Below are 24090 nucleotides of genomic sequence, written 5' to 3' on the forward strand. Positions count from 1 at the left end.
GCCTCAGTCAATACCAACCTTGTACTGATAATTAATGTCTCATAATTTCACAAAGTGGAAAATGAGAATGCTTTCTTCTGAATTAGTGTGTGTGTCCAAACTCCCAAGTTTTTAGATGACTTCATAATAGCAGAATTGATCTTACAGGAGGCTTCCTAACCGACATTTCAAGAAATTCTGAGTTTTTGTACCTCAGATATTAAAAAACCCCAAAACATCTCCCCAAACCCTCTTTCACAAGACTTTAGCAAACATATGGGATATATAAGCACTGCTTTAAAAGAAACCCCCCAAAATACAAACCCTGAGCCTTGTATCTTGTTAACATCATTACAGTTATATTCTACAACAGTAGCAAGAAGAGGAAAATTACTACGAATTAACAACAACAATTCCTATATTTAATGTTATTTAAAAATCAAAGTGTTACCTAAGGCAATTACCTTGCAGCCTTTTAATATCTACAGGGAAAAGCCTAAGGGAAAATAATTGACTTTGCTAATTTTACCCTTGGCAATTACAAAATAGCTCTGCATTTCATTACGACTACAGAGTTTCACATCTAATTGTCAGCCCCGAGAGAAGCACAGAGATAAACACATCATACAGAAGCTTAGGCAAGAGTTGAACAGCGCAATAAAATTATTTTGGTAGCAATGGTTTCAGTTGATGTTAAAAACCCCTTTGGTTGAAATTCTAGTCTATACAACAGCTATGCATGTCTATAGAGGTTACAGCCCAGCACGGTCAATGCCACGTACAATACAATGCTGCTCATTTCACGAATCAATTTGCTGAGCTACCCAATAAGTGCCAGCAAAAAAGCAGTGCTGTAATTTTTACTTTGTACATCAAAGAAAACAAAACATTGTGAAGAAAAAAGTCACAGTTATTTCACACTGCTGAAAAACAGATGCCAGATTTGAAAATTCATCATTTACAAAAGAATAAATACAGTATGTTTAAATCATTGCACCTGTCAAGAGATTTCTATAGCTTGTACTTCAATTTCTCTAACTTCACTAGTAGGGTTAGACGTATGAAAAAGAATAATTTACTAAGTCAATCAGTTTCCATAATGGCATCCCACTTATCGTATGTAGAAGCTATGAAAGTATTTAGATGTCAGAAAAATGAAAAAAAGTGCTAAAATGTTTTGGCAGAATTTTCTGACAAGCAGTATAATGATTGCTTAAAAAAAAAAGAAAAAAAGCATTTCTTTGCACTTGTGCTTCCTTTCACTGTAGGCCTGTTTCCTGGCAAGTCTTCAGGGATTATACATTGCTGCTGCAATATTTAATGTACTAAGTGCAAAGTAATAGGTGCTAGATTTTATAGAAGTTTCCTCTTATGCTGAAACAACAACAACAAAATGATGTGCAGTTAAATCCCTTGGTCTATCCTGAGAGTCTTACTAAGTGCTAAAATAAAAAAAAAAAAGACACACAAATCAACTAGTAAAATCAATTGCACCTTATTTTGGTTATGGTATGACTAAAATTTAGCACTATTTAGAACTTTTTTTACTACTTACTACCAGTTATCACTGTAATGGTCTAACCCACTATTTCAGCAGATTGACAGAATATTCTGTCTCTTCCCCTGAATCTCAGCTCTGTGTTACAAAGTGACACCACTTTTGAGAGAAGCTGTCACACTCATGATCAAAGCAGTACAGAAATACTCAACTACCATCACGAGAAGCTTTAGCATGAGAATCTAAAAAGAATAGAATCCTTAAGCTCAGGATTAAAACTGTGTTGATTACTGACAATTGCACACATGACAAACATTTATTTTACATTACGATATGGCAGCAATCTTCAAAAGTATAAAAGTAGCACTGCAAAGAAGAAATGTTTTCTGTTTGCTCTGGAATGGCACACTAAGCTCTCCAGCCTTAGGTGCATCTAGGGGTTATGCTGGACTGGCACAGGGATGCCCGGGGATCTCTCTCCACCATGGGAGGTTTTAAGAACAAGAAGGACAAACACATGTCAATAATGATTTGGTGTAGCTGATCCTGTCTGAGGAAAAGAAGAACTGACTAGAGAGATGAGCTCTTAAGGTCTCCATCAGTCTCAGTTTCTAAAGATCATACATATATACTATTGATTTGTCATGAAAAACATTTCCCTGTAAAGTTTCAAACAGTTTGGCTGAGCAGATGGATTGCAGCTGCCCTTTAGAAGTGAGTACATCCACGTTAATAGAGCAATCCAATACTCAGGGGCATCCAAACGCCTAACAAAACAATTTTATTAAGATTAAAAAGATACCCTAGTGCTGCGTAGACAAAGAAATGAAGCCTTCTCCCCAGAAGTCCTTAAGACAGACAAACGTTTCACAAAGCACAAGGTAAAACAATATAACAAACCAAGCCCATCTTCACCGGGCAGTCTGCCAGAGGTGCTGTAGTCCAACATGTCATGAGGATGCCACTGCATATACATTAAATTAACCAAATTAACCACTCATCCATTACTACCTATGGATACAAGGCTTCAGAATGTATACTAAAAAGACTTCGACACAGTAATTCTGTAGGACAGTGGTAAAAATGTCCACAGCGGCCTATCAATCCACCTATGTATGTATGTTGATTTTTACAGGATGATCCATATATACATATATATCACAGCTGCTGCCTTTTTAAAAGGTCTGTCTTTCAGAAGATTCACTAGTAGTTACTTGCTCCAGCAGCAGAAGAATTTTGTTCTTTTACCTTGGTATTCTGCAACTGTGCAAGGCTTGTGCAAGCATTTGCTAGAAGAAAATCTCCACTCAAAACAGCCATTTTATTTCCAAACTGCATATCCTTCAGCGGGCCATCGCAGGACTTGAGCTCACCGATATTCACTATGCCACGATGCACCAGAAAGGCAGTGTGGATCAGTTCTGTGATCTCAGCCAGACTTCTTTGACTGAAAGCAAAGAAAAAAGTACAATTGTTTTTGATGCTATGAATAAAATACAGATTCTTAGGGGGGAAAAAAAATGACAACCGCATGTGCTAAACAGACATTTTATGAATTGTCGTGTAGCTCTTCTATGCACTTCTAGAAGCCAGAACCGGGAGGTGTTAAGCAAAGAGAACTAAGTATTTTCAGGTAAGCTGCTGGTGCCACAGGTTCCATTTGGAAGAACGCTGCCCTTTGTTTGAATTCTTTTGCAAAATAAAGCTAAGTACCTCATGGTGCTTTCTTTTTTTTGTTTTGTCTTCTAGAAGCTTGAGGGACACTGACATGAAGAAAATGCCAAGCAGAAAGTACTGATGGGAAGGAACAAAGGACTTATCAGCAGGGGAGTCGTGAGCAAGCTGATCCGAACACTGTAAGAATACTGCAGTCAATGACTGCTCAAATTAGAGTTAAATTAATAACAGGATACCTTGCAGTTCAATAATACCAAGAGGGGAGGGCATAGAGGGGAGAGGAGAAACTGCTGAACATTTTAAAACTGTGTACTAATGATATTTCCTTGGTTGTTTTAGTCAGAAGCAGCAAAGGTCCAGCAAAGGGGCAGACCTGATTTCATGTGGATAGGTTTACAAACCATTTCTTATTCCAACACACTGAATGCTACATGCTGAATTTAGGGTTTTCACATTCCTGTGAGAGGCTTGCCACAGAGGTTATCCCACAGAGGCTTGCCCTCTATTTATTTTTGTTTTTCGGAAAAGGCAGGAAAAAAAGTAATGTAGCACAGCCCTCTCTTCCCCTCCTCCTGCAATTCAACCCTGCAGCCCCCAACAGTTAGTGACTGTCACTCCGAGGAGCCCAGCGATGTCACCTTAGCTTGGAACTACAACCATGCGATGAACAGACATAACAACTGCACAGGGACAATGGGAGGGGGGAACAGAGCAACACACAGGAGTATTCTCAGAACACTGCACACCCAGATATGCACAGGCCCCCCTCTTATGAAATCATCAGCACATTCACATCTTTTCTGACTCAAGCAGTTCCCTTTAGGTCTCGGACACTTCATAGATGAGCAAAAACACAACGCATGCCATCAGCTATACAGATAACTAAAAGGCCTTAAAGTTCAAATTAAATTGCAACCTAGTAAAAGGCATGTTATGCTCCCTGTGCTTATTCAAAAGTGGCCAAGCACTGATTAATCAAATAACTAAACTGCTCCACACATTCACGTATGTATCCTTGCTGATACATGTTCACATTAGATTCTGCTTCAGTGCCGGCATAGTACTGAGTACTGTTGCCTCTAGACAGTGAAGATGCGTGGTACCCACCCTGAGAAATATTAATCTAAACTAACCTTCTGCCCCAAATATATCTGACCTGCCAAGTGCCCCAGCAGCAACTGTTTCAGCGCAGTGATCCATGGCAATCAGCAAGAGCAAAGGGCCAGCAGGGCCACACAGCCTGGGCAGGCACAAAAAAGGTAGATGAACAAGGGGAGAGGATAAACAGAGGTTCCCAATGTATTTTGTCACACACAAAAAACCTAAGCTGTTTTAAAAGCTGCCTTTATAATTCACAATTTTTGCTCCATGCAGAGAAAAACAATCTGAAAACAAACCAGCCAGCCATTCTCCATGTAGACAACAAAATTGAAGGTTGATGCTGTTTTTCAAAGAGGCGAGGGAGAAACACGCACAACCTACAGCCGCAATATTGTTTGTGATCATGCCTGCCTCGGCTCTAACAAAGGGTTAATAAAATTTCAAGCTCGGAGAAAAAGACTAACAAGACATCCCGATGCTCCTGCTGTCACTGTCAGGGCAGCCCTTGGAGGAAATGCCCATATCTCTTCGCTTTATCAGATGGACAGCTGATCAACATTAAACAGACTTGCTCTGGGCAGACTGAGCCCAGCTACCTGTTTGGAATAGCAATGAGAGCCCCTGCTCCCCACCGCCGAGCGCTGCGTCTCCCACCGCCGCGGATCCCGGGACATATGGGGATCCCTAGTGACGAGCACATTGAGCTGCAGCCAACTCCAGCGACGGCTCATTTCCCCCAGCTGAAAGCAGGAATTAATATCCCGAGGAGATCAGGCCACCTCTGTGACCCCCAACTACTGAAGTGAAACGACAACTGTCCTATTTCTTCATTTAATAAGCTTTTAATGAAGGAAATCAAAATCCCCTCTTTGACTTCAGCATCGCTCTTCATGAAAAGGTTACACAAATACATCAGTGTCGTGCTTTCCAAATGCTCAGGATCTGGATGTTTTCATTTCTTTTTCTATAATCCATTTGTTCTCCGAATGGTATTCATATTATTTGTGCTATCGAGAGAACCATATTAGGCAGATAATCTGTGTCTAATTCTGATCTCACACGCCACTCTTCCTCTCTCTCTCTCTCTAGGAAACTAAACATGTAAGAACCAAAGCTATTGCAGAAATCCCAGGCAACAGATTCCTTCCCATTTTTTGTAATAACCCCCATAATACCCAGGCATGACTAAAAAGCCCACAGTGCTGCTACAGATACAGGATGGTTCTTGACATGACTTTGTAAAGCATCCAACAAGAAAACCCCCACTATTACGAAGTTGCTACTGAATGGCTAAAGCAACACTATATACAGCTTTCTCAATCTAAAGCACTATTCAGTGATTAAATAATTGTGTATTTGAAAGCAGCTAATCCCAAAACACAAAACATTAATGTTTATGCAATGCTGGATGCATAACAACATAGAACAGAGTACAAAAGCAGAAACAGGGCAACAGGATTATGAACTTCTACTGCTGCCATCCTGCTCTTGCTCCAGAGCCCATGTTCACACAACACAGAAGTGTCTGCCACAAAAATTACTTACACAGCAAGGTAGTACTGAGAAAACAGTCAACATCTTTACAACACATGGAGTCTCTAAATTAAGTGGGCTAAGAATAAGGAACACTTTTTCACCAAATGCCAACATACTTCCATCTTTCTTTCATGGGCTTCGTCACTGAAGCAAGAACTCCCTGCAAACCACCACCAGCTGCCCCAGAGACTCTACAGACAGACATCACATTCCAAGAGATGACACTGTTTTGAGCTCCACATGCCCTTCCATCTCCTTTTCTTTCTCCTCTTCCAAAAATCAGCCTACATGCAGAAATGTCATTCCAAAGAGAGTGGTACAGATGTCTGGACAGTACCAAGGGGACCACACTAAAAAGTTTTGATGGGTCATAGTCAAGCAAGCACAAGTTCCCCTGTTAGGTACATTACTTGTGCAGAGCTAATCGTGGAACCCAACTCAGCTCCCATATACCCCCTCTACTAAGAGAATCTCAGAATCACTGAGGCTGGAAGGGACCTCTGGAAGTCACCTGGTCCAATCACCTGCTCAAGCAAGGCCACCTAGAGATGGTTGCTGAGAACCATGTCCGACAGCTTTTGTAGATCTCCAAAGATGGAGAGACCTCTTCCTCCTGTAAACAGGACATACTGGCTCACCACCTTTTGAAGCCAATTCCTATTTACCACTTCAGTGAACACCTTTTCCCCCTATTCAATTTTTTTTTGGCCTCTACTCTTTACTTCATGAAAAACTTTGATTTACAGACTTTTCCTGCATGTGGTGTGTAAAAAGGAGCAGCACGTAAATTGCCTCGTTTTTCTGTTTGACTCCTTGTTCCTGCAAGTTCAGTACCAGTGTAACTAACCTAAATCTCTGTAAAATGCTTTCTGTGAAGCATCCCTTAAGTTATGAGCTCCTCAAGCTGCAAATGTCATCCTGGAAAGTACAAAGAAAACACTAACTTCACGAGGAATTAAGAACTCTTCAGCAAGGTCAATTTGAGCTATATTGACTCCAGTACTATAACCCACCAGCTTGCAGGAAAACACTAGAAAAATGTAAAATTAAGTTATATAGACATCCTGCAACAAAACAATACAAGTGCAATACCTACTCTTCCTCTTTGCTCCCCTCTCCCAGTGAAGTCACAGATCACTGACATCCAAGTTTTGCTGAACTTCGACAAACTGCTGAGCACACTTCAATAAATCTTTTGGTTTAGCCCTTATAAACTAATGCTGCTGCGATGCCAAAGTAAGGAATGCAGGTGTTGTAGAAACCCCATGCTCATAAAGGCACCACATCTAGAGAAAAAAATAAAGAACTCAAGGAGAATCTTTGTAAATGTGCTTCTACCTCAAAAAGTGCATTTCACAATTTTGTTTTGGATTAACATTTCATATTTGTATGTCTGGGAGTCTGCCTCATCACAGTATCACTGTTATCAATGGTCTTATGATGGAGATGACCATCTCATGCAGAATTGAGCACCGACTTTAAAGCCTGACCAAAATGATATTAAATGGTAAGGGGGACTGGCAAAATATTGAAACAAAATCCTGTGGAAACAAAATTGGTTTTGGTAGTAAATTTCCTATGCAACTTCTAAAAATTTTGCAGTGTTCCTTCCTGGCATCCTGAATACCCTTTCTGTTGTTTATCTTTAAATATTGCAGCAATCCAAAATTTGCCAGTGTGATCTCTTTAACAGTTCTTATAAATTACTTCAGTCCCTAATTTCATGTCCTACTCTAAAAAAAGAAAGGAGTATTTCCTAAATAATATTTAGGAAAACATATGATAAAATAGAAGCACTAAATAGCACAATTGTATTGCTGTGAACAAAAGAGCACTTCAGATTAAATACTCCTCTGCAATATTTGCGATGGAAACTCAGGCTCTCAGTAACAGCAAGAAAACTTGAGTCAGTTTCCCTTTCATTATCAGCCTACTGCCAGAAATATACTGGCCCTCTCAAAGGATGATAGGTTATGCAAAGAACTGTTTAGTAATTTTAAATGTTAATAGTAGACATATTTCACAGAAATGGACCCAAGACAAATTAGCCATTAAAACTCATATTCTAAAATTTTTAACAATGGAGGTAACTGCAATGAACAAAGCAATGGAACTGACAGATCAGAAATTCTTTAAGAACTTGTAACACTTAACCTTTAAATTAAAGTGACTAACAGTACACACCCAAGATGTGAACATTTTCTCTGTGACTGTCAGTCCAATAGCCTCCCTTCAATACATAAAGGATTAACTTGTAAATAAAATATAAATAAATGTAAAGTCTTACATTTGGGATTTAAAAAAAATAAATACATTAAAAATACCAGCATACATTCCATTTTAGTGATAACTGTAATAATCCATATACCTATGAATCTGAAAACCAAAATAGTCCTTTAGTGGAAAATTACATATGAAAAATAATAACTAAAGAATTAAACTAATAATCTCAAGCACTGACAAAGTATTTGGGCAGAATGTGGTATCAGATTTTACTTTTTTTTGTGACCAGTGAACAGAAAGAAAAGCTTTTGCAAAGACAAGAAGGTGCATACACTAAATTCAGGTGCATTCTGTATGCTCTGGGCATTGTGCTGCCTCCAAGATAACCCACCTAGTTAAACAGTAAGAAAGAGCTGGGATTTTTACCGTTATTTTTTCCATTCATGTGTCAAGTCAACACCATGGTTAATAAAACCATGATTCAAGGAACATTGTACAGTGAGTAACAAATAGCATCACGGCAACGGAAAGTCTCATTCTCATCTTCTGTATATAGTCTCTTTTACAAGAAATCTAAAGGGGAGGGGGAAAGTGTTCAAACTAGTCAACTTGTACGGTAGGCACTGTGATTTCACCAACGGGAACAATGTTTGGGATAAAGCAGCAGTTAAGCACAGCACCAAATATTCATTGCATGACCATGACTCATGTACCCAGCAGAAAATACCAACCCACTGCTGTCCTTTAGAAAGGGCAGAGACTAAGACTTGTGTGCCTCTTCCTCTCTTGGTCACTAAGCTACTGTAGGGTCATCTTCCATCTGAGGGACAAATGAAGTTGAAAGATATCAATTCTATGAAGTCTATTGAGTATTCTGTTTAAGTGCAAAAATAAACTGATTGACAGGGATGAACTGGCTACATATCTTACCTCTTTCATCTCCTTCCCTTCCTAGCATCATAAAGTTTTTGAAGTAAAACTTTCACCCGTGCTCCTTCACATATTTTTCCTTCCTTATTCTTGAAAAGATCTTACATTTTCATTCTGTATCTCCTCTACCACTGAATAATGCTTAATTCCTTTTTCCACAATTTGTCTTAGTAAGCGCTTCCCTTAGCCCGTTATAGGGTTTGACCATGTTTTCTGGTTTTCAGGGGGCAGATGTCCACTGCAATTCAGCAAACCAGTTTCTCTAGGCACTGTGGGTGGTCAGCAGAGGAGGAGAGAGGCAGGCTCCGGTTCCTTTTCTTAATATAGGAATCCAGAAGAAAGGTTTTGGCAGTCTTGACTTCACTGATAATTACATTAGGTCTACAACAGAACAACCAATCCCCTCTTTATAGACCAGACAGCAACACAGAAGTTAACCAGTTCGGATCAGTTTCCTTCCAGTGCCACAGAGATGCCAAGACAGCCACCACCATGTCACTACCACGGAGCCCTTGAGCCTTGGAGCCAGTTGCCTGCACCCAACTGCAAGGGATCCATGTTTGCACCATCACTTCCCCGCCAAATGAGGCCCTAACTGGTGAACTTCAGAGTCTGATGTCTCTGCCTGGGTTACCCCTACATTTGGCATCGGTGGCCAGTACCCATGATCACAACCTTCAGAACAGTGCATTCTTCTATAGATTGCATTAACAGCTATGCAGACCATATCAAGTACTGTATCAAGTAATATCAAAAGCTAAGGTGTTTATTTCTTCAAAGAGCTACTGCTCTCATTATGTCAATAAAGATGCAGCTACTACAGGAGAATTTACTTTGAATAATGTATATTAGCAAGATAATGTATTGTCACTATCTTTAATTTCTAAAAGGACATTTCCTACCTCAAGAAATGTTGCATTCTACTTGAACGCTCTAATAAAACTTTAATTTGCTACAAAGAGTTCATATTAGAACAAGAAAGTTATGTACAAGTGAACATGATCTCAATGCATTTGCTAAAACAATAATCAAAACCATAGCAGTAACAAACATTCTTCATAAACATGACATATAATACTCAGAAGTATATAATATTGTAGATAAGCAATATTTTCAGTGATGAAACAAGCTGAATCATTTAGATAAACTAAAAATCTGATTAGTTTTTGGAAACTATTGAAGAATATTTTGCTATATGACCAAAAAGCCACAATTCCCCAGTTTAAAAGGCTAAGCTGATTAAAAGCAAAAGAAAAAGCCAAAAAATCATGACTTCGACAAAGCCAAGCAGCTATAATTCCCTCCCTCTTTAGCTCAAACAAACTGGAAAACTGATAGCAACAAATGCAAATCAGAGAAACTAGGCAAGGAAGAAAATTGTTAAAGGAACAAAGGAGAAAATGCAGAGATGGACAGGAAACTGAGCAAAGGCAATTTAAAGAGGATATACTAAAGACCCACAAAGCCATGAAGAATTTTAAGAACTGCATCATCCGTCAGGGTGGGCAGAAACATAACGACACAAAGGCAAAGGATTTTAGAAAGCTTGTTATATTTTTAAGCAATATATTTACACAACCAGATATCAATATCTTCTAGCTCAGTAGTGGAAAACAATGCTCATGAATGGCAGCCGGGTCAGGATTTTATAGCCAGTAGGTCCAGAGAACTTGCACTCAGGAGGGAAGGCAACAGAAAAGGAATGACACAGCTGATAATCAGCAAAGAGAATGAATCATCCTCAATACAGAGTCAACTGAGCTGGTTCAATATGCTTTACTGTAGTAAAAATATGCATTGCAAAAAGAGATCAGTCAACAGACCTCAGCTGGAATTAGAGAAAGCAGAGCATATACATACAGGACTAGGGACTCTGTCAGGAAGAAAACGCTGAGTGTTTGGAAAAGGGTGGAAAGAGCTGAAGGAACAGATCATCCGAAATAATTGATTAAAATACAGGATACCACTGTAGTCAAAAAGGCTAACGGGATCCATTGATGATTTAAGGGAAGAATAGCAGCAAAAGTAGCGTTTCTGCTGGCCCTGGTTTCCAATGCCAATAAAAATCATCACTGGTAAAGTTATTTCAGGAAGAATTTGGGAAAGCAGGTAAAAATTTAGAGAACAGTCACACTAACAATCTGAGTAAAAGAAAACATATAAAGTGAGAAACTAAATCTGTTTAACACACAGAGAAGGCTGATCTTGAACTTATAGACTGACTTGGTCACAGCTGTTTAAAGAAGATTTATGTATTTACACTACAGAAAAAAAAAATTAAAAGAAAATCAAGATAAGAAAATACTCAGATTATTAGGCAAAGACAAAGGAAGATCCAATAGCTTGAAACTAAGAAAATCCAGAGAAGCCTAAGGTGAAGGCACTTGCTGAGCTCTGTTACAAAAAGTAGTGGTGGATTCTCCAACAGCAGCACAACTGAAGACAACACCTGATGAAATCCTATTTAAATCCTATTAGACCTGACTAAAGTTGGGGAAATCCTGTGGCCTGTTTTGTATTGCAAGCCAACCTGAGTAGCAAGATTGTGTCTCTTAGTTATTCATGTATTCATCAACCATAAAGCCAAGGGAAAGAAACTTTTCAGAAAATAAATGAAAGACAACTTAGATTTGGCAGCAGTTCGTGTTGGTCCCTGTATCTGAAAACTTACTATTCACCAGCAGCCCATTTTCTTTTAAGTAGATATAGATGCTTTCAGCATCAGGATTTCCAAATGCATCTATTCCAGCCACCTTATTCAGGAGACACATCAACTCCAGAGCCACTTCGCCCATTTCAGTGACCTCCCATTCCCAGCACAGGAGCACCCTTTCAAACTTCCTTTTAAGCCAGTTCTGCAAGAGGAAACCACCTACATTCAAGATTCACATCTGTCTTTACACATTTAGGTACCCATATCAGTAATGCGATGCATTTGGCGCTGTACTAACCTGGGTATACATACAAGTATTCCCACAAAGAACAGGAGATAAAGAAAAACAGAGACCATCTACAAAATTATTTTATGTATATAAGGGTGTGTATTTTACCTAAGTATACATATTTTCTTTAATTACAGTTTTCCATATAACCATTAGGGGGTTCTAGCCATGCAAGGCACATTTATTAAAGGCAGCATGTCAAATAAGAGTTGACAATTACAGGCTATATCAATACACATTATGCCAGATGGTAATGAGCCATACACAAAGGGCCAGCCATCCAAAATAATCACACCATTTTCCACAGAAATGTTGAAGAGGTTATGGTTTATTACACAGTGCTCATTAGATATACAGTGGCAGCATTAGCAATTTTTCCTTCATTTGTGTCTCATTTAGGACTCTGCCCCCACAAGCCCATTCAAATTAGTACACAAGGTTAAAACCATTATGGTCAGAGGGAAAAAAAATTAAGTTGTATTTTTATTTTACAGTAATGGTGGATCAAAGTTCCCTGGAATCTATTATTCTCACAACTATTATCTAACACAGATACTAAAAAGAGTGAAATTCACTGTCATTTGCTGTGAAGAAAGATAGCCTATTTTAAATGAGCAAATTTATATTATTTTATTAATAACACTAAGTGAAAACCACAGTTAGGTTTTAACACAAAGTGACAAAAGTCATAAAAATAAAAGTTGAAACTGAACTTTCAGCCTTGGCTTTGAACTTACTCGTCTGCTTTTCAATTTGCTGCTTTAACAGCATGGAAAAATTTAAGTATCCAAAAGGCAACTCATCCTTCACAGCAGGCTGGAAAAACAATTGTCTCAAATAATCAGAGTGCCATCTCTGAGAAAACACCTATGAGATCTGACTTATAGCACCTTTCTACCCAGCTGCATATGTTGACTTCCAGCTAGAAAACAACTGTCAGATACATTCACTTTCCTGCCTTTCCGTGTTTAGAGGAGGTATGTGGGTGAAAAGATGTAACGGGTCAAATGTGAATATTTGTCAGCACAAGCAAAGATATGTTCATCACTTAAAAACATGCCGATGTCCACCAAACTCCAAGTGACAGCATTTTTAAGTCAAAAAACTGCAAGAGGGAGGGAGGACTGGAGTATTGGATGTGGCACCTGACAACACAAGTACAGAGAACTGGCTTTTCAAGTCCAAACTCCTCTTTTGAAGGTGCAGAGCATCGCTTGGAAATCTGGGTCTCGCATCAGGCAGCCACCCGGCACACAAGGCCAGGGCATCCTCACACCTCCTCCCCCAGCTGCTCCTGCTGAGCCACTCTGCCCTTACACAAAATGCTGAATTATTCATTCAGCCAGATGGCAAAAGAGTGAAAAAAGTCAGCCAGTCTCCAGGAGATTATGGGAGAGAAAGGTGGGACACCTGGACTCCAGTTCGCGCTCCACTAATTTACTGGGAGGGGAACAACATCGCCTACTCGGGCATTCCTGACCTAAGTGTCCTATATCCCTCTATGAAGAGGATTTTTCTGAAAATTCAGACAGAGGGGTACTGGGGATTTGCATCCTTTCAAATACTCGAGGGAGTCAAGCCTGGATTCCCTGTATCCTCGGTGAACGCTCAGTCAGTGGCTCAAGAGCGCAGAGCAGGGTTAACAGCACATCTCCAGTTTGGGAATCCCACCCAGGTAATTTCCTAGTTAAACTAGCCAACAAATCTTATCCTTGTTTTGCAATTGTTTGAAAGATAAAAAGCACATTTGATTTAACAGCAGCTTAAAAAAAAAATTCTGCAAAATTAGAAAGAATTCCATTAATTCCAAACAACGTAAGTCTATGATAACTGAGCAGCTACTCTGATAACTAAACACGGTAAACAGTTTTCTATCAACAACACTTTGCATCAAGTTCTTTCTACTATCTGCCACTTGTACAGTTCTTCTTATTACTGACAAAACTACTTACCCCAACAAGGTGGCATTTTTGCAGGCAGACACCGGCAAATATGAAATACATATGAAACCTGTGCAACGTGAAACAAATGCAAGCCCCTGAATTCATTATAAAATCCAAAGGGAATAAGGCTAATTTAAAGGTCTAGGTAAACACATACAATATTATGCAGAAGTGTGATATAGTTATTTTCAGGCTAAGTTTCCAGACAGTTCAGAGTAGGTTTAAATTCTCTAATGCTGATTCAAAAATGAAAGACCATTGGCCAGTTCCAAGGAAGCTGATCACAAGCAAGCCCACATCTACGCAGCTATCAGTGGTCCAGAAAGAACAGAACCACCACTGTTTCCTTAAAACAGCAGTCCTACATTTAAAAAAAAGAAGGTAAAAATAAGATACTTGAAGCTGATGGGGCAAAAGAAGTTCAAGCCAAAAGAGTTTAAAATTGAGCTAGCTTAAAGGTCCTCTTTCAGCTTACTGAAGGCAGCAGGTATTGTAAACAGGAGTCTAAAAAAGGTAAGAAAGGAGATGGTCAAAAGCTTTGGCAACGGCTGCTGTAGCACAGCCTTGGAATAAATGGCATGGGAGGATACACGATGCAAGGAAAGACAGCAGGACTCAGCACTGAATAAGGTATGTTGATGATAAAACTCAAAAGATGAGGTATGAACTAAAGGATTAATTTGTGGATTGGATGATAGTGCTGTCACCAAAGCAGAAATCTAAAGGAACACAATGATGGATAAAACCACATATTTTGCTATGGAAATGACCAGGATCCCTTCCCTTACGATAGCAGCATGTGTCAGCCAGAGTGCTTATGGAATGACTTGCACCACCCAGGATGCCCATCCAGCCAGAATTACCCAGATTGGCTCTATAGGCTCTTGACAACATGTATCCTCCAATTATACCTCATGCATCTACTCCATGACAAATTTCACACCATGGTTTAAAAATAATTTTGACTATTCTTTGTTTTATTTACCCAAAATATTCAAATATTTGCACTAAAACCAACTGCAAGGATATGAAGGGAAATAAAAGGTTTCACTTGCAGGTAAATGGCAAAAAAACCCAGGCTACTAACAATTAATTTTATGAACATACTTTCTCTTGCCTTTATTAGCTGTTTCTCAGCCCTCCAAGACTTTGAAGCATGGCTATAATTTTATTTGCATTGACTTTGGGAGCTGGTTTGAACTAACAAAACAGAAATTCCCATTACTGTGTACTGTCACCTATGCAGAGACCGCCAGCATGACTTATCACCCCCAGTGTTTCTCTGAAATATCTCTGAAGAATTTGTCTATAATTGTACTCAATGTAGCTGAAAGTTAAGGTGCAGTAACCTTGACATTAAAGCTCTGCTACTAATGACACTTGAAATATACAGAAGCTTTTTATGCGAGAGAAAAGAAGGTAACCTTTTTTATGCAGTGAAGACACCTGATAAATGAGCAGTCCTGTTAAGAGAATAGATTGTTCATACGTCTAACTGTAGAGGAAAAAGGCATTAAAAAACCAAAATGTGAATCATGAGAATACAGTGTAGCAGATAGGGTTGGGGCTTATTTTTGTTATATAAATATGTATATATTTTTATCGTGCTGATACAAAGCTTACTGTATGTTCTGAAAGAACAATAAATATCCAAACTCACAGAAGGGAGAAAAAAAAGGAAATCAGAACATACACTGCTCGCACAACCACAGATACCTCATACTACCTAGGAAACCTGCCCTATTCTGAACAGCTGTAACTGCATTTATGTTAGTCAGCAATTAAAACTATGGTTATTGCACCTGCTCTCCTCTCCCCTCCTGAACTTTCAGTGTTCAGAATTGGATAGAAACATTAATACCATATACTGAAATGGTTTATTATGGGAATGTTTTTGCTTTTCATGAAGCAGAAGCGTGCAGCAGATGGATGTTGCCCACCATGCAGAAGGAAAGAGACTAATGGCAAGAGGGAGAGGGCAGATTCTCGGTGACCTCGTCCCTCACACCAGGTGTGTTGACAGAATCACCAGCAGGGAAAGGATAATAAACCTTTTGGAGCAAGGCAACAACTGCTGCTTTGGGGACCATATCAGCATAGTAACAAAGTTTTGGTGTTGTCGATGTCCACAAAATTTTATCATTATTATTAGTACTTACATTATGCAAACAGAGTATTGAGAAAACCTGTCTTTTGATGAAAAAGTACTACCTATTATACCACTGGCATAATTTCCATCTATTCTTACCTTCATTTACAGCAATTCTATAAGATATTTGAAAATCTCATGCTTTCGTTTTTTGGTCTTTTCATCCCAGAATGATTCAATCTACACATTTTAATAAGGGGTAAAATGACATCAACCATTTCAAGCAACATTAACACCAACTGCATGTTGGTAGAGAGAGAACGACATGCTAATAAACCACCTTCAAGAACAAACTTAACTTCTGCAGAATTCCTACCTGAGTCCACAAAATAGGATCATTTCTTGATTGCAGCCACTACTGCAGTTTTTCTAAAATTCAATTTGTTAACTGGAACGGCCCATGAATTTAGCTGAACTTTTTGTACTGGTTTTGTTGCATGGGTATCAGAAGCCACAACGAAATTTCAGCTGTAAGAGACTGAAGTAAGCTCTCCATAGAACACTGTTCGGGTGAAACATAACAATTATGAGAAAGAAACATTGTGCAGTATCTGAAACTTTCTTATGTTTCTCCCCTTTCCGGAAATATTAGATTAATAATTTGGCTGCATCGTCTCTTTCCACAAAATTCACACAACTTTGTCCACGTCTTCGGAAAAATTAAAAATTACAACTTCAGGTATTTTAATGGACTTCAAATAATGGACCAAAATCTCATGTGTACTGAACATGCTACTTAATCACACTGGCAGTGTTGATCATAAGTTTTCAATTGCTGCAAAACCTGGAAAAACACATCACGTTTCTGATTTATCTTTTGACTGCTTAAGCACCTTCTCAAATACAACACACTTAGAATACCATGTTGTATTCGTATTCTTGAAGACTTTACACCTAATTCTCTAACTCCTTCTCAAATCACTGATCACTATCATCATACATATTTCTAGTAACTTAAACTCAGAATGTAACCATTACCTCCAAATCTGGACTTGCCAGTCTTGCAATCTATCCACACCTAAAAACTTTTTCCTGAAGTAACAATTTAACTTTCCCTTTATTCTATTAGCCAAGATACAACATAACAAGGACTAATATTCTCCCTTCCAATCTACTGAAATACCATCTCATTTCCATTGAAAATATTTCTGTAAAGATGATTCATTTTTATTAACGAGTCATTTCCATGAGGAAATTTCTTGCTATTTTTCTTAGTGATTTCTCTTCCACTACTGCATCAAATAAAAACCACTTCACTTGTGAAGATGAAGATCCACCATATGAAGATGTCAGCACACACTTCTATTCCACAGTCAATATCTGCTTATTATAAAAGGGGGTCCATCCAAAAATTTGTTTCTCCCTATCCTGCTGTCACACCCTGAAGAAACTTCAGTTTCTGAAATAAGAAATTTTTGATTTTACATTCTTTACCAGATTTACTTAGAATCGTTTCCCCTCACCTTTAAAACTAAAAACGAGCAACAAACCCCCACTAATACCACACAAAAGGCCCTCAGGCAATCTTCTCCTGCCTCTCTTCTTGTTTTTCATGCCAAAGGAAATTTTATATTACCTTGAGCAATGCTGGGTATAGCACTACAGCAGGTGGTGACTTCTCTCTCTTTATCTACTTGCTATCTGTATGTATTCACACGCCTTCTTTTATATTGGAATTCATTACAAATAACCAAGCTTCTCAACTCAATGCCCTGATATGCTGAGTTTTATAAATTATTGTTTGCTTTAGAAGCATCTCAGAGCTGTCAAATTCCACATGTAAATCTGCTGAAAGTTGAAGGCCAGATATCAGTGAAGTGACAAGAAATATTCATTCACTTAACGTACAATGTGATCAGTGTCCAGAAAAGCTGTTATTTTGAAATATAAGGGAATGGATGTTGCACACATAATCTTTATACAGTCTCATGAACTCTAAGGAAAAAGGAGACCTTCTGAGCTAGAAGAGCATCATTCATTAGCAGTCCAGCCCACTCTTACTTACACTGAACCCCAAATCAATCTGTTACCACCACAGAAACAACAAAGTCCCCAAACATATCCACATATGCCAAAGTTCAGTACATTATTTTTATACGTACACCTGTGGAATATAACGAAGATCTTCTCAACTCCACCTCCAGATGAAAAAATTCCGTGTTAATAATATCTTCAGCTACATTACATCAGAGTACTGACTGAATCATATTAAGAAAATAAACTAATTGGTACAGTAAGCCTTGTAATACTTAGCTTCATATTGCTACAATTTTCCGAGTATTGTAGAAATTTGTATTGAAACTGCATAATTGCATCATAAAATTTGTCAAGGGAGAAGTTAATAGGTTGTGCTTGGGAAGAGGACAGCTGGTACTTCAGCAGATGGGAAAGCATGGGAGATATTTTAGGATTGTAGGACAAATAAATTGCATACATACAGTTACTTAAGAAATTGCTGTGAAGCAATCAGTCATATTGACATCATAGTTCTGAGGGATAAGCAGTCCCCTGTTGTGTGCTTCCATCACAGCATTGAATTGTGCTTAGGGGTGGTTGGAAATTTCTTTTCAGAAATACAATTTTTATTTTTTTTTAAATAAATTGTGAAGGTTCTCAAGCAGAAATTTGTTGCAAGGGAAAGATTTTACAGCAAACCACCGAAGAACAGCCCTAGCAAAGTGCTCTGATGCGTGGAGGTGTCATGCCCCAGGAAGGTCATACTAGGTCTTGTCACCCACAGGTCATCTGGCCTTTCTTTGAAAAGCTCCCAGCAGGGTGACAGCAGGACTTTTTTGCTCCCAACCCACTGCAGAACTTCATCAGTGTTGCTCTGGTTTGTGTGCTCTGCTGCACATGGTGGCACTCCAGCACTCACTCCACAGGCAACGGGATGACGAAGCTCCAGGAAAAGGATGGGCTGGACAGATGGACAGACAGACAGCAGGCAGCATTGTGGTCTCTCCACAGCAAGCCACCCCTACTGTGCTTTTTATTAAGCTAAAAATTACTTCCTTTTTACAAAACAAACCCCCTTTGTAATGTATGTACTAAGTTGACCTTGCTCAGCTATCTTATTTTGAACAAGATTTGAGTCCATAGCTCTGCAGTCTTTGATTAGGTTTAATGCAGCACCTTCTGATTTATTCTACAGCATAAGAAGAGAACCTTTTCTTATTCAAGATGTAATTGCTGTATTTGCACATGCTGTGTGTGCTGAAAACAATAAAAAGTTAATGAAGAAAAGTACTGGTTGTAATGAATTAGTAATATTGTTAGATTTGTATTTGGAGTTGATTTTTATTGTTGTGGGTGGGAAGATGATCAATAGGAATACGTAATCAAGTTGTATGTGCTTTTCATCTCCTGAGACTTAAAAATGAGATGAAGAATCTCACAGGATTTATCCCGGAGAGGAAAAAACAAACAGAATAATTCAGAATAATCACTTAGATTTCCTCTCACTAAAAGCTAAGAGAAAGCTACCAAGGATTGGGAAACAAAATTATACATTTATTAACGATTACAAAAGACACCACTGCTCATATTTTGAGGTACTTTTCCCATTATGTTTCAAACAAATAATTCTGTCAAGAATTGCGTGCACTTCTTAATGTATTTAGCTATTGAATATTTTAGGACCATGCATTTTCTCCACCAGGTAATTAGCCAAGCTTTCAAAGCACGTTCTAGTTGGGATACAGCATCTTTGCTGAAAGCCAGCCTCCCAGAAGATGGGAGTAAGAACAGTAAGTCCCAAAGGAAATAATTTTTATGATAGAGAGTCCTACTGTGCCCCAGTAAAGGTGAGGTTTGATTGTTATGGTCTATTGTTACTATAATTAGAAGTCAAACACCAATTAGCAGTTCCATTAATAAGATTAATCTCTGCAATATCTGCAGCTGAGACCCAGGGCTTGTGTGCAATAAGCCAGTGTGAATTTCACGTGCAACACCTATTCTGCCCAAAAATGTCCAGTTTGAATATTTACACCAGACAAAAGAAAAAAAGCTCAGCCTTCTATGAGTTTTTAATTCCTACATACAGTACTGTCTTACTACAGCTTTCTCACTTTTTGCTTTTCAGTTTGTTTAAATAGGTCTTATCACGATTTATATCATTGATGCGGACAGGCGCAATGAAGCGTGACATCTCAAACTCTGCTTCACAGCAACTCCCAGGTCAGGATAAATCTCATTTAGTTTTCCATTACTAGTAAACTCAGACAAGGACCAATGGGGGAAAAAAAAAAAAAAAAAAAAAAAAAAAAATCTACTCCTTGGCCATTTACCTGTTCCTAAAACAGAAGGTGGCCCTTTGCACTGTAGCCACCTACTCCAATTGGAGATGTGACAGTCTTCTGAGTCAAGAACAGCATTACATATCTCAGCTGTCTGGCCACATTCACAGGGACATGACAGAAGCTATTTGCCAATAATTGGAGCTCCCGGAGAATGTGGATCCCAAGGTAAACATCCACATGGAGTACTGATTCTGCTTATCGCTGAAAGTGGAGCACCTTTTATGTTTTCACAATTTCCAGAGCTGTGCTCACACCTTATTCACTATTATGCTAAATACACAAAGCAGAGTATTACCATTTCAGATCACTCTCAACTGTAAATTCCCAGATCAACAGCAGTCCAGGACACATGCAGAAGTAAAACCGATAACCCAATGTTCATTTGTGTTAATTTGTGCAGTCTCAGAAGCACATGATAACAAGTATATAACCTCTACACTTTAGGCTACGCTAGTCCGTGTTTATCTTTACAGACTAAAGTTGTCCAAGGATAATGATTCACATCGCTTCGGTTTCCTGGAAGCAGCCTGATTGCCTTTCACACAGACAGCAATTAAAGATCACTCTAATGCGCACAGCATCACCTCTGTTACGCCTGCCATGGCATGAGTTTTGGAGAAAGAACAGATAGACTGCAGATGGTGAGCTGTCACCTGTGAGAAATGGAAGAGATTCCTAGTATCCCCATTAATACACCGAGACTTTTGGTGACATATCCCTGAGACAGACAAGATCTTTATGCTTGTGTTCTCATAGAAGGTCTTGATGCAGCCCACATAGCTATTTCTGAAAATCTTGAGACAGAAAGTTCTTCAGATATTTCAGCTCTCAAATGACCTTAACAACACCTAACAGGCTAGATTATGCCAGCATCAGTATGGCTTCTTCTGAGCTACATATTCATGAATGCACACCAAGTACAGCATTAAACACAGAGCATAAGGCTTGAGGCAGGGGGCAGAAAGTTCAGTCATCTGTTTAAAACATATTTTTATTATCACTTTGTGAAGACAACTATGACTTCTTCAACAACCTGATCTTTATAAAGAAAGCTAGATGAGCTGGATCTCGTTCCTCAGTCTGCTTTGAGCAGGAGGTTTGACTACAGACCTCCCGAGATCTCTTCCAAGTTGAATTATCCTATGAACCTAGATGTACTATTAGCAACATCTGTTTTACACTGAAAGGAGGGTAAACGGAAAGTTGAACTTTCTTTGAAGATGATGTCTTCAGAATCCAGCGGAAGGAAATTAAGTTAAGGCAAAGCTTTGTTTTCATATCTAGCAAAGAAAAGCTGGGAGTTAGCTAGATAGAACTGCAAAGGGACAGAGCAGTATGTCCTCTGTGCTTGGGGTCCTTAGAATTACACCTATATCCTCCTGACTTCTTTGCAACCAAAGAAACTTCCAGAGAAAAAGCAACCAATGGATGAAAGAACTCTCTAGTTAAAATCTGGTATTTCTTGGAGAGCTTTAAGTTGCAAATCAGTTTTCTTTTAGAGAAGGTGAGAACAAGATGACTTTGGCTTAGCCACAATGACAAAGTACATGTGACATCTCAGACTGTGTGACCATGTGTGTGTCCCTCCAACAAAGGGTATCCAGGTCACTTAGCAAAAGTTAATACTGGAAAAAAGCAACTGACTCATCACCATAGCAAGGAGTTGGCATCTACTGCTAACTTCCACTTAAACTGGTCTTTTGTTGGAAGCAGCAAAAATGATGGTTCCAAAATCATTACTAAAACACTAAATAAAAGGAGTATACATTCCTGATGCCTGTCAGATCACTACAGTATTACTACCACTCATCCAAGCAGCAGGAAGAATTCTGATTCAGAGATACGTTTATCCAGTGATTACCTTCTTCTTGTACGAATGCATGTTCATCTTGCAAGAGATGAATTCCTGGAGCTTTAAAGGCCAGCTGCATCATTCTGAAGAAGAGGCAGGGACAGAGCTCAGTATTGATAGTACCAGTCTAGCAATTAGTTTGCTGGATTTCCCAGGTTTTAGTACAGATCTGAAATAGCATTTTTCATATTCCACTCTACACACACTTGCTGAGTTTAGTAGAATAAAAAAGTCTTTGCTTGTCCACCAGTGTGGATGCACAAGCAGATTTGACTGAAAAAAGGATTATCTTTTTTTAAGCCTCTGACAAGCATTCAAGGAAATTTGCAGAGCTGATTCAATGGATGTCAGTGCTAGAGGGTATTTTTGAAACTGGCACTCATGGCAAAAAAAAAAAGGGGGAGGGGGCAAAACAGGAGCGAGAGAAGAAAATAACTTGTTGTATTAGAGTCAAGGATACTGAGGCGTTAAGAGACGGCTTAAGTTTGTTCTTTGCTATCACTTACCTTTTAATCAGCAGTATAGAGGCTCCATGACGAATCATTACTAAATATAAAGCCAAGGATACCCCTTTGGGTTATTTAGTGAGAGGACCCAAGCCAGTCTTGGTATCTTCAACTGTAACAATCTAGCACCAGCTATGGAGCATAAAGCTGTGTTTAGAAAATTCAATTAAAAATGTCATTTCCAGCAGCAAAGAACAGCAAGCTCCATACTAAACTATCAAAGTGAGTTTTGCTCTGAAAGCAGGCAACAGAGAGGTATGTCAGACCAGTGTAACCACCAGTTATGAAACAGGTCTCAAAGCTCTTACGAAGCTCTAGGCTCCCAGGTCATGCTGAAGGTGTTCTCTGATACTATCAGCATGATAAATTATCATTACTTAGATTCTGCCTAAAACCAAACGTGAGTTCTGTTTTCAACACAGGAGTAGCAAGGTGTTTCAGGGAATACGGGATGCTGCACGCTTTGCTTGAGTAGAGGTGATGACATCAACCCTTACATGATACTGCTTGAACACTCTGTAGTGAGCACTGTGCTTCATCATTATATTTGCAACGCTTCTGTAGCCAAGGAAATATTTTGCTAAAAGCTAAGAGACCACCAGAAAGTTTCAACGTTAGGAAATCTGTCCAGAGCTGAAACAGAGCTGATTACTGTGCTGCTATTTCTCCGCTTCATCCTCTTTTGGGATCTTGATGCTGAGCTGGCAGTAAAGCCAGGTTCTCTTCCCTGCCAACAGGAATAAAGTCAGATTGCTGGCAACACCATAGGGAGGTGGCTGTATGGAGTAAAGCGTGCCAATCATGCTTTTCAAATACTTCCCTCCTTATCTTCAGCTTGGCTCATAAGGCAACCAGCAGTCACTACGATATCCTTGCACACAATGACCCCCACATCCCCTGCTTCAAGCGGGTAGATCCCGTCTCCTGCAAGTTATGAAGTGTTAAAGCTGGAGGCAATGCCAGCCAAAGGCAGCACCATATAACTATGCTAGTTCTGTTCCTGTAACTACCTAAATAGTAATCCTCATTATTCTGGAAAAGATTGCTCTATAGGAGCAGGCATCAATTGTGTTCCACTGTGTACTAGTAAGAAACAGATGCCAGCAAAGCAGCTAGCTAACCTATTTTTATACATTCAGGTCAATTGTCCCATGAATTGACATATCTAGAGATAAGGAGAATAGGATTTTTTTAAAAATGCTATTCTAAATTCAGCTCTCTGTGTCTTTCTGTTTCAATTATAGTTATTGTATTGTTTACTTATACTGTGATTCAAGAATATGAAATAGGGAGAAGAGGTTATGCAGAACATGCCAGATTCCAGGATGAAAAAGTCTACCACATTTTTTTGTGGTTTTCTAAGCTAAATAATTATTGCACTGTTACATCTTCCTGGTCACAGATCATACGTTTAATGTAGTACCAGATATAGCAGACTGATGTAACCTGGCTA

At 38.9% G+C, this 24090-nt stretch overlaps 1 protein-coding gene across 4 annotated transcripts in view; it reads right to left on the reverse strand.

The window, feature by feature from the left end:
* PDSS2 (decaprenyl diphosphate synthase subunit 2) overlaps positions 1 to 24090 on the reverse strand; it is a 118210-nt gene that overhangs the window by 40936 nt on the left and 53184 nt on the right. For all 4 annotated transcript variants that reach the window (XM_065056637.1, XM_065056638.1, XM_005509475.3 and 1 more), the window contains one exon: positions 2726 to 2924. In XM_065056637.1, the coding sequence (XP_064912709.1) occupies positions 2726 to 2924 (199 nt within the window). The remainder of the gene's footprint in view (positions 1 to 2725; positions 2925 to 24090) is intronic.

The sequence above is a fragment of the Columba livia genome, chromosome 3 (genome assembly GCF_036013475.1).
Source record: "Columba livia isolate bColLiv1 breed racing homer chromosome 3, bColLiv1.pat.W.v2, whole genome shotgun sequence".
NCBI classification, from domain to species: Eukaryota; Metazoa; Chordata; class Aves; order Columbiformes; family Columbidae; genus Columba; species Columba livia.